The 12,161-nt window shown below is 41.1% G+C and overlaps 1 protein-coding gene across 1 annotated transcript in view; it reads left to right on the top strand.

The window, feature by feature from the left end:
• The window catches only part of musk (muscle, skeletal, receptor tyrosine kinase), a 29,103-nt gene that overhangs the window by 523 nt on the left and 16,419 nt on the right, over window positions 1–12,161 (top strand). Inside the window, exons 2-9 of the mRNA XM_070989451.1 lie at window positions 4,466–4,592; window positions 4,982–5,133; window positions 5,286–5,413; window positions 5,656–5,797; window positions 5,918–6,042; window positions 9,570–9,729; window positions 10,181–10,187; window positions 11,853–12,116. Coding sequence (XP_070845552.1) covers window positions 4,466–4,592; window positions 4,982–5,133; window positions 5,286–5,413; window positions 5,656–5,797; window positions 5,918–6,042; window positions 9,570–9,729; window positions 10,181–10,187; window positions 11,853–12,116 — 1,105 coding nt within the window. The remainder of the gene's footprint in view (window positions 1–4,465; window positions 4,593–4,981; window positions 5,134–5,285; window positions 5,414–5,655; window positions 5,798–5,917; window positions 6,043–9,569; window positions 9,730–10,180; window positions 10,188–11,852; window positions 12,117–12,161) is intronic.

Genomic DNA, 12,161 nt, shown 5'->3' on the forward strand with positions numbered 1-12,161 from the left:
TAAAAGTGTAACTGTAGGTGGAGTTCCCCTCATATACGTAGCTGTGAGATCACCTGTTTTCCACCACATCCTCTGGGGGAAAAGGAGAAGGTGTTTATAGGCCTACATAGTGTAAATGTGACTAAATCTATATCCTTCCTACACGCTGGCATATCCTTTCTGCAGGGTGTTGTAAAGGTGGTTAGGAACCAGCTATTCCCTCTGCTGTGTCTTTTTCTGTCTCTGTTTCTAATCAGCCACATTTCCATATGATTCACCTCCACCAGCCATTACTGCGCCTACATGATTGGAAAGTGAGCCCCGTGTGACATTTATTCCTGTATTTTGTTGAGCAACAGATGAGGCTGCAATCAACTTCAGTGACTGTAAGAAAAGTATTGTAATGGAAAGAAACCTGGTGCAGAAATAATGAAAAATGGACATCTTGTTAAGTTTAAGGCTTTTGACTGCAGCTAGTTCAGCCGTAGCCTCGGGACTTCAGGACATGTGAGATGGGTACCATATCAAATGCTGGCACAATTTTACAGTCACATGCACAGGCCTGCAGGGCAGACCATTGACATACAATACATGTTTTATTAGCACAGATATACAGTAACTTCTGCAGACTGGCCCAGAGGGACAGGTGGTGGAGATGCTGCCACATTCAGATAATGGAGATAGCTAAGTTTCTATTAATGTATTGATTATGCAAACTAGATATGTGCTAATTGGTCAGCAGTAGTTTTAAACTTTGGACAGAGCTGGGTTAGCACTTTCTACCTGCTTCCTGGCTACACAGTAAGCCAGGCTAAACGTCCTGCTTCGTACTTCTTCTTAAAATTTGCTGAACTGAAATGAAGCAACCGAACATGAAGGAGATTTGGCTTTTTAAGATTGGTTTAATCGCCCCAGTTTTACAAGCTGTGGCTACAAATGAAAATTAAGCAACTCCAAATTGACAAGTGTTGTAAAAATGCATTATTATACTATGATTATTATTATTATTGGCTCTTCGTTGTGGTTTTGAGGGGTGGGTCAGTTGAGCAAAGCAAGGATGTCACAAAAGGCTTCACTGTCATGTGTTCTGCTGGGCCGAGCTGGCTTTTATTAGCTGTGTTGAGTTTAATTTGAAATGAGTGCAGCAAGGAAATTAAATGGATGTTGATCATTATTATTGAGCCCCCTCCTGAAAAACTCACAGTCCACAGTGATCTCCTAAATGAGACAACTTTCACGTTTCAAGCTTTCCGCTTTGGTTAAATGACCAGGTGACAGCATAGGCCAAAACAGTTAAACCTCGGTTATCTCTGACAACATGTAACCATTTTGTAAAAAATACTATAGCTGGACAAAGCAAGACCACTTACGTATTTAAAGGCACCATGATAGGCTAAAGAGGGTGTTTCTGATGTTGTTCAGCATGCCTGTGAACTGAACACAGACAAACAATGGATGACTCCCATGCAGACATCTGATCCCCTGACATGCCACAAGAACAATACCATTTTTGTGTTTGCTCTTGTCTCTTCTTGACCACAATGAGGAAAAACAAACAAACAAAAAAAACTTGTATCTGCTCTGAATGGTGGAGTCAGAGAGAATACTGTTCATGATTGACTCAAAATGTGGAAAAAACCTCGGGGATTAACTTCAAACACCGAAGGAACCAAAGGATGTTATAAGTATTACTTGAAAGAGATGGAGTTTAAAGGTCGACACAGATCTAATGGACTCTGGAAGAAATAAAGAGAAGCTGCAATTGAAAACTGAGGGAGAAAGATTTTTGATGCTTTTCTTATTGCATTTCTATTGTGGACACACACAAAGAGTGATAATGAGAGGCACCTGGTTTCGATTAAGGAAGTTTTTGTTATACATACAGTAGAGGTCAGATGTGACCTGCTTCCTCTGAAGCCCTTAACTACACTGTATGACTTCTGGTGTCCAAGCAGCATTTCATAACAAGAGTCAAGGTCAAATCCGGTGGGGCTCTCTTGTGCTCTAAATAATGAGTCATGTGGTTAAACATGAGCCACAACGAAACCTTCACTCTTCAGATGTTGTCCATCTGTTCAGACATAATATTGGCAAAAGTATGAGAAACATGGTGAGGAAAAGAACACGCTTTCTGCAAAAAACTCCCACAAACCAAGCCTCTGTAATGCTGCAAAACACAAATAACATTTAGCATTATAATTGAATTTGTTTGTTGAAAGTTTTGAAGGGGAAATATATTCTGACTTTCACTGACCTCTATCTGTCAGCCATGATGGCAACAACATGGGCAAAATATGTGGTGCAACTTGACCACAATGAAAAATTCCACTCACATTTTTGTGGAAATATTGAAGTGTGGCACATTTTCAAAATGCTTGCTGAAAGATGACTAAGAGTTTGCAGGCAGGCTGGCAGCTCTGTGAGAGTGTACCTTAGCCACAGTGATGCTTTAGCAAGATGCTAATGCTCAGGTACAGCTGAGTCTGATGGGGATGTCATTATGGTTTCAGTAGTGTTAGATCAGTATTGGACAAATTAAAGTCTCTGACCTGACGAGGGGCGCCAAAGCTATTGAAAGTCATCCTGAGGGAGACATAAATGAAAATCTATCCAATAGTTGTGGAGACATTTCATGAAAAAAACCCCCACAAATGTGACCCTGCTGGTGATGCAAGAGGAAAAATGTTAGCTCATTAGGATTAATCCTCTTGAGATGATGGATGTCTGGACTACATTTCATAGCAATCCATACAGTAGTTCTCAAGACATTTCATTACAGCTGTCAACCTGCTGGTAGCACTCAAGTCAGGGGATCACCAAAGTCATTAGGATTCATCCTCTGGCAACCATGAATGTCTGGTCAGCACAATCCATTTAAGAGTTTGTGAGATATTTCAGTAAAATCATGGGCTGACAGACCAATGCTGCCATCTATAGAGCCATGTCGCTAGCTAAAAATAAGATTTTAAACCACATACATGACATGACTTAATAAAGCAAGTACCAGTGGGATATTTGACCTTACTTCAACCTTGGCTAAAATTACATCCCAGTATTTAAAACCAAGGTTTAACCTCATGTCAGGGTTTCAGTTTGATTAACAGTAGCTGTCTTTTCATCTGCCGTTCATGAGGCAAACAGCAGCAGTGACCAGGGCTTGGGGTTGTTGATGTGGGCTGGTTTTTCCAGCAACATTATTGTGAAATCTTTGTTTCTCAAGAGACAAAACAAGCATAATGTCCTTTAAACCCTAATCCTTGCCTTTATTCTCCTCTCTTTTTGTCCCTCCTCTGTTCTTTCTGTTCCTTCTCTCCTCTGTTTTCTATTTTCCCTCTTTCTCTCCGTAGTTCATGCAGAGTTTAGAGCAACCCCAGCCTCTCTGATCTCGATCCACACATAAACAGTTGCAGTGCTACTACTATCTTCTTCCATCCCTTGTTCCCTTTAAAATGTCTTCTCTTTGTTTTTATTCCCCCTCTCATTTTTCCTCCTCAATATATTCAGTTAAAAGGATAAATAAATATCAGACTGCCTTACTAATACTGAGTTGCTTTCCTCTTTTACCCTGATCTCACTTGTATGAAAATAATTTCCTCCAACTCCCTTTCATGATTGAAGCTGACCATCCATCCATCCATCCATCCATCCATCCATCCATCCATCCATCCATCCATTTTCTATGCCACTTATCCCTTTCGGGGTCGCTGGGGGAGAAGTTGACTAAATGGATGAAATAAATATTGTTCACATCTTTATTCTGGATTCATCTGGTTTGGGTCTAATAATTGTATATTCAGTGTAAATAGAACAAACCTCAAAACTTCACATCCAGTTCAACTACATGTCTTTCTGTCTCTGTCATCCTCTCTTCATTCTAATCCTTTTTCATTCCCTCTGTCTCAATACTTTAAGTTGCAAAATCCCAAATTGCTTCAGATGTCATTTCACCAATAAACAGGCTTCTCTTCCCCTCAAGGTCACCCTTCCTCTGCTCTGCTCAGGTCAAAGCTGGAACAAACCTCAAAACCTCTGATGTGGTGGTCCCATTAGCTAAAAATCATAGCTGGACTCTGAGTGACTGAACCAGATGACTTCATCTCAAATAGGAATGCAGAGAATGTCGACTAATTTGGCTGAAAAGAGGCAGCTGTTCACACTTCTTAGTAATGTAGGCTATTATAAAGAAGCAACATGCTTAATTTGGAAGCCCATTTCCCATACAAAGACCTGTGCTTTTGCAGCTATGTTTTACAATAATTTCCTGTTCACTGAACAGATTTGGATGACGGTGACTAAACGCAGTGGCAGTGGCAATGCAGGCTTAAGTGTGATGGCCGTGTACTATAGTGCAGAAAAAACCAATGTCAGTGTTCTGCCTGGCAATAGTGGGTCACTTCTTGTTAAATTTGATTTGACATTTGATTTCCAAAACTTTGTAATGGATTGTTTGTTTTGTCACGAATATCTTCTTGTTTTCTTCCTCTAGCACCACGTATTATCACTTTATTAGAGACAGTGGATGTACTACTGGATCACAATGCCACCTTCATCTGTGAGGTGGAGTCCCGTCCCCCCGCTGAAATCATTTGGACCAGGAATAACCACCCGATAATGTAAGTTTATGGCTAAACCTTATACTGTGATGTCTCTTTTGTTGGCTTTTCTGCTGATGAAATTTGAGTTTCTTTAGATGGGGCTCTTTGCTTCCTGAGCCATAGTGGCTATCAATGCTATCAGGTGTAAAAAAAAAAAAAAACATTGGAAAAATGCACTAATTACAAAGCTAACATTAAAATGATTTTGTAAAATGACAGTAATGCTCGCTGTATTTCAAACATACTTGGATTCTTCTGTGTAAGGTTCATATTGGACAGAGAGTATTTCTAAAGCTCTTATTATTTCAAGACAGGTAAAAAGTGAAGCATAGTAAAACAGTCCATTGGTCCCTTTTGCTTGCAATCAGACCTTTTGTTGCTTCACACCCTCCTTTTTGTCTGTCCAGGTACTACGACCCCAGGTACACCATCAGGGAGCAGGGACAAATGCTGATAATCCCTCGTGTGAGAGAGTCAGACAATGGAGAGTACTGCTGCATCGCCAGTAATGGCATTGGAGAGCCAGCCAAGAGCTGTGGAGCTCTGCAGCTGAAGATGAGTATGTGCGCTGTCTCCCCAATGTTGTAGGGCGAGAGTCTAGTCAATGTTGATCTTGATTTGCAGACGGTAGGATTCCAGCAATGCACTGATAGTACCATCTATACAAAAGGCTAAACCTATCTTGGTTCCTTGTTTCTCTTGTCTCCATAGAGCCACAGATCAAACGCCATCCTACCAATGTAACTCTTCTGGTAGAATCCAAAGCAGTGTTACCCTGTGTTACCCTTGGCAACCCCAAACCAGATGTGACCTGGCTCAAAGATGATGAGCTTATCAAGGCATGTGTTTTCCTTTTTTTAAACTTCAAAACACCAAACAACTACAGGAAGTTGTTGAAAGTTTTCCAGCTGCAGGAAATATTTCACTGATTTAGCTTAATTATTGGCTGAGAGTGTAGTTTTAAGAATGGGTGTATCCAGACTGTACATCATAATAAAAGAGCCAAAATTCCCTATTTTTTGGCTTGGTTTTGTGTTATACTTATGATCAGAAAATGATTTTGTAATTTTTTCTTTTCCAGTTCAGTGACCGGGTTACCATTCTTGACTATGGTGCGTTAAAGATCCATAACATACAGAAGGAGGATGCAGGCCAGTATCGCTGTGTGGCCAGGAATAGCTTTGGTTTGGCCTTTTCAAAGCCTGTCACCATAGAGGTGCAGGGTATGTATTTAAATGTGGTTTCACTTTCTATGCTTAGCATTTACAATACATATGTATAAGACTGTAAGGAGAATGTAATTATTTGGTTGCAGTAGTATGCGAGTTTATGTGTGTTTCTAGCTCCAGCACGAATCCTGCGGGTTCCTAAGGAGAAGAGAGTAGCGTATGGCAGCCAGGTTTCCTTGGAGTGTAACGCCACAGGAAATCCAATCCCCACCATCACCTGGCTGGAAAATGGGAATACTGTGAGTGCTCAGGTTCAGTGTGTGCCTGTGTGTGTGAAAGCAAGCATGTTTTTGACTACTTGATGCTGATATTCTTCTGCTGAATTCACTGTATCATTAAATGCGTGCCTATCACGGTCAAAAAGCATCTAAACCACATATTACATAATACAAGAGCTCTCCATCAAATCCAATATAATAACTTTGTTTATAGTAGCTCCATGCATCCATTCATCCACGTCCATGCCCGGACCCCTCTGTCTCTCATAAATGCTTGTGATCTCTCCAGGAATATTCTTGTCTCCTTCACAGTGGTTGAGTTTGGCTCAAATGTCACTAAACACAGCCAGCATCAGAGAAAATGTATCACGTAGCTGACATTTTGACACATTGTCAGCTGCAGAGGCTTACATAATGGGAAAGCTGTGACAATAACAGAGTAGAGAACCAGGAAAGGCGACATGCATTGCAGAAATACGCGCATGGATTTTTATTTTTGAAACTTTCATCTTTGCATACTGTAGCGCAGATCTGAGATTGAACTACGCTGAAGCGCTGTAAAGAATACAGTGTTGCTTGCAAACATATTTAGTCGACCAATTATAATACCTGCAACTTGCACATTGTCTCCTTAAATTAGCTGTGAACAGCTGCTCAGCTAACAAATCCAAACAACAGACACAGGGCTAAAGAAAGAACAATTTACTGTATAAATACATGGACCTACAGTACATTTGGAGGCCAATCAATCTCTTGTTGAATACTAGTCCTGCAGTAGATGTGTTGTTTGGTGTCAGACATACTGTTTCTGCATTGCTGATGCAGCTGCACATCCCCAGTATATTTATACTGTCCATATGTTCTGGTCTATGAAAGCAGCACGCCCTGTTCTTAAGTGGTTTCAGCTAAATGATGTTCTTCTCTTTTGAGACACCTGTCACTGTGCAGCTCTGCATGAAAGCAGTGGTGTTCTTGATAAACTGCCTATCTGCTGTCCATGCAGACTGATCAACAAAGCAATTAAGATCTTAACACAGGGCAAATGACTTCATTGGAATATAGTCACATGCATGAGCAAGGGCATACATACAAGAAATTATCCACTCATCCCTGGCTCTGTTGGTCTCACTGTATGTCTCTCTCTCTCTCTCTTTCACACACACACACACACACACACACACACACACACACACACACACACACGCACACACACACACACACACACACACACACACACACACACACACACACACACACACTCAATGCACTCGGAGATTGGCTGCAGGATTAGTGATATAAACAGCAAAGGAATTCTCATTATGGCGAGAGGGGATTGAAGAGATTGCCTTCCATTTAGCCAGTGATACACAGTGTTATCAGCTTTAATTGTGTTGTCTCTTTTAAGGGAGTGAGCACCAACGTTCTTAAGGTCTTAAGGTGTTGAATGGTTTGTGTTAACTGCTGATTTGTGATCTGAAGACTCTGACTCGATGGTCTGATAGCCAATCCACGCAAGGTGGCTTCACTGGGATATATGGTAGCCAGTACAGAGGGCTGATGTATATCATAAAAACAAAGATAACTATAGGAGATAAACAGGCACCTGCAGAATGCCAAGTGTCCAATTACTATGATAAGTCTTCTAATGATGTTCTGACATGTGACTCTTTGCGATGGTTTGGTTTTAATCACTCTCTCAGTTGTAACCACATGCAGTGCTTTGGGGGACAGCAGGGGAAGACATTATTCATGACTCATGCCAAACGCATGGATTTTATTTTTCTTTTTGAAAATGTGAGTATAAAACTTAAGTAAAACACCAGAGGAGTCTACGTCCTGTAGACTGTTCTCAAGAGATTGTTCAGACCAAGAAAGAACAGTGCTCTATTTAGACTTTAATTGATAAATTCAGTCTTAAAAGTAAATTTTGTCATGCACTTACACCCTCTTTTCTTTTAAGACTGATGCTCTTGTTTTGGTACATTAATTGGGTTTTGATTGATCCTGGTAGAAACCTGCTAAAATACATAACATTACCTCATTGACTACTGAACTTTTTTTTCTTTTTCTTTTTTTTTTTAAATCATGGACATGAGATTACATACTTGACCACCGTAAGAATGTTAAAGAGGACTTTCTTCAGGCTGCAGACGTTTTTTATGCGTGCCATTGTGGGCAGACATACATCACATAATGTCTGGCTATTTAAGAGTCTTGGGTGCTAGCTACAATGTGATTACAGGCCCATAATACTTGTAAATACTGTGTGTGTGTATGTGTGTATGCTGATTAAAATGACTGTGCGAGCTGCTTTTCTGGCAGCTTGTTGTGGTCGTTAATTTCAGCGGAGCTGGATCGAGCTCGGCCTAAAAACAGGAGTTGTCTGACATGACTTCAAATATAGACACGGCACACATCAGCACCTTGACTCGCACACTTGCACACACATGCGCGCACACACACACACACACACACACACACACACACACACACACACACACACACACACACACACACACACACAGACGACATAAATCATTTATATATATCTAAGTGTGAATACTGGAACTAAAAACAACAAATGCATTTTATCTGGCTACATCTGCCCTGTTTGAATACCAGGGAAATTTTAAATCTTCTAAATGTTTACAAGTGGTTATAGTAATGCCAGACACATAAGGTATGCGCTTTCATCAACTCAACACCCATGAAATTGTAATATAATCAGTATATAAACACTTTACACATTAAATCTTAAGACAACATTTTTTTTTTGTTTAATTTCTATTTCAAGTTTGGGAGGACACCTTCTTATTCAGCTGAGAAATGTGTTCACACGACTCAATAGCATTTTCAGATTGCTGCCTCTCATTAGAGGATCAAAGTGACCCAAAAGACAAAGTTGTGTTGCTCTGAGACTCTGTAATCTGAACCTAAACGCATAATCATAGTGAAATATAAATGCTACCTGTTAACAGACAACAAAAGCCATTTCTGGGCTGTAATTTTGACGATTTTGACCCAGTTCATTTTCTGGTTATATGAAACCTTTCAAAGCTAATGTGCAGACTAGCTTGAGCTACAAGTTCCAACAATAAATACTGAGCTTGGAAAGTCTGCTGACTACACTGTGTGGTATCTGTAGAGTAGTGGAGAAGACATTAGGGATGTGATTATGTATTTTTTACCCATGATGGTCTGAATTGTGGAGAATAATTTTGATTTTATAAGACAATATAGTTACAGTGCAGTTTTTAAAGCTGTACTAGTCGAGATTTTTTATATGAGTTATATCAGTTTTAGCAGCAAACACACAGAGAATTGTCACTCAAATCTGCAATACCTCCCAATAAATGCTCTGTGCAACTGTGTGTCAATGTGTTTTCAGGTTGTTCAATCCACAAATCCATCTATCTTTAAAGAAATGGGACATCATTTTCATTTTATAAGGAAATATAATTAGAATGCATATTTTAAGTGTAGTTTGTCCTTTCATGGTGACATATTTTTCTGTCTTTTCATTTATCTATTTATTTATTTTTTTTCAGATCTCAGGTGCATCTGTTGAAGAGACGTTGATGGGAGAGGTGATCCTGTCTGTTCTTAAACTGACGGTGAATAAGCCGGCTCTGTACACATGTCTGGCCTCCAACAGACACAGTGCTGGAGCCAATACTGTCAAGGCAACCGCCAGAGTCACTGTCGCAGGTAGAGACACATTTTCATTTCCATTCAGCACTTAGATATCACACATTACAACATCTGATAGATACCTAGCTGTTAGGTTTGTGCGTGTCGTCGGGGGTTGTTGCTGCTTTGTCTGTCTATTAGTTGTGTTTTGTGTGGCTTCAGCTGTTTCATGCCCCCTCATGTGGTTGACACCTCACACTCCCTCACGCTCCCCCACACTCCCAACAGTCCCTTAAAAAAACACATTCTCTGACCACACACACACTGTCCCTCCACCTGGTTGTCCCTCAGTCTCCTCACAGCACACTATGACATGGTGAGAGAAGCACCATGGTTAGTCTTCTCCTTCCACTGAGCCTGATTTTTCTCTTTTTTCCTTATCTCATCTGTCTTCCTCCCCTCTTCTCCCCGATCCTCTTACTTGTGTTTCTTCAACCAACGTCTTCTGGATATTGCCACTTCCCCATAGAGTGGAGGTAAGAGAATTGTCCTGTACCTTATTATATGATATATATGCCAAAAGCTTGGTTGAACCACCTTAAATCATAAGAATTCCACTGCGCACTGCCTGTCACAGAATTTTTATATGTGCAACAGAATGATGCGTGTTTGAAGAGACTAAGCGCTGTTTTTGCTCTGTCAGTGAACCTGCAATGTCAATAGGGAGCCGGTCTCTCGGTCACCCATATGGTGTGAGTTGAATTTGAACTTTGCTGAACCGCAATGCAACCCCAGTCACCACATCTGGACTATGTAACAACAGAGAGAGAGAGAGAGAGAGAGAGAGAGAGAGAGAGAGAGAGAGAGAGAGAGACTGTTGGCCTTGGGATACCTGATGAGAATTTCTGAGGTAAAGGTGGACTGGACTGGATTGCTGGTCATAAACAGACAGAATGCTCAAACTTAATGGATAGATCTTACATGATTTGCCAACCCATGACCACATCTGGACCATATATCTACAGGAACCAGAGCGAGCCATAGAGGGAAAGTAAAGAGAAAGGGGACATGATGGGATGATGGGGTTGATAGATTTACAGGTTAGCGTTAGGTGTGATGGTTTGATGGTTTGATTTGAGCTCTGCTGAAGCACCATGAGGCGACATCTGGGGTTTTTTAATGGTGTTACAGTACACGGACAGGAGAGAGAAACGTGGAGTGAAGGCTGTCAGACAGACAGAAAGATCATAGATGTGAGGCATATGGCAAGAAATATGGGCCGCGGCCGAGCTGGCACACGAACAGACGTAAGAGCTGAAAAACACACAGGCGGACCGAGTGGGAAACTGATGGGCAGGATTATGAACGTATGTATGACTGATCTGTCCAATCTAGAGGCAGCAGGAAAGTCCAACAGGCAGACAGACATGTAATCTCATATGAGCCTTCTACAACCTGTTTCATAATCAACATCTGGATGACTTTAAAGAGGATATTTCAGTTGTTACAAGTAGACCATTGCTTTTTTTTTTTTTCGCACACTTGCACACAAGTTCACTAACTGCCAGCCAAAGCACTAAAAGACTGATTCCTCTGGGGAGCGACAGTCAGCATCTATTGCTCACTGTTTTTCTTTCTCTTTTGTAAAGTGCACCTCCAGTGAAGTTGGTCCATGCAACATAAGGGCAGTGCCGTGATTGACTTTCTTCTCTGTGTGTTGAGGGGTGTCTACTGTAAATGTCCGTTTTGCATTTCAAGTGCTCCTGACCAATAAGTATGTAGATAGCAAGTTATCTGTAAATCTAAATGTGAATTAGCTTTATGAAGACTCTATGTATGTAACTCAATATAAATTAATAGCTAACTGGTCTAATTAATAAAGTCATTTCCTATTCATATTTAAATAAAGAATTCCTGCGCATGAGTTACACATGTAGTAACTGCTCTTTATCCAGATCAAGTTTAGACATATTGCGACTGCTGACTAGCACAAAAATGTGACACTCATCTCTCACCCATTCTGGGCTCCCAGTCATCCATGACCCTGTATTTGATGAGGGATGCTGCTGCTTATCCTCCGCACAAATAAATCAGAAAAAGCATTGCCAGACAAAGTTATTGATGCAAATGGTAATGTAAGGGGTCCAGCAGTCAAATCTTATAGTTATGTCTGTCTGTGTGTGTGTGTCTTCATCCCACAGACTCTACAAAGGCGTCGCAGGCTACTGCAGTGCCTATCGTGGAGATGTGTGCCGCACCATCCTGCAAGACGATTTGCTGGTTTTCTTTAACTCTTCCCTGTCGGACCCCGAGGACATGCAGGAGTACCTGGTTCAGAGCTGGTGGACGGAGCTGGAAGGACTCAGTATGCTCTGTAGCCCTGCAATACGCTCACTGCTCTGCCACTCCTCCTTCCCTGACTGCAACCCATCAGGGTTAGGACCGGCACCTAAACCTGTCTGCAGGTAGCACACACGTGTCTCTTTGCTCTTAATTTGACTTGTTCTGTT

The sequence above is a fragment of the Chaetodon trifascialis genome, chromosome 20 (genome assembly GCF_039877785.1).
Source record: "Chaetodon trifascialis isolate fChaTrf1 chromosome 20, fChaTrf1.hap1, whole genome shotgun sequence".
Taxonomy (NCBI): domain Eukaryota; kingdom Metazoa; phylum Chordata; class Actinopteri; order Chaetodontiformes; family Chaetodontidae; genus Chaetodon; species Chaetodon trifascialis.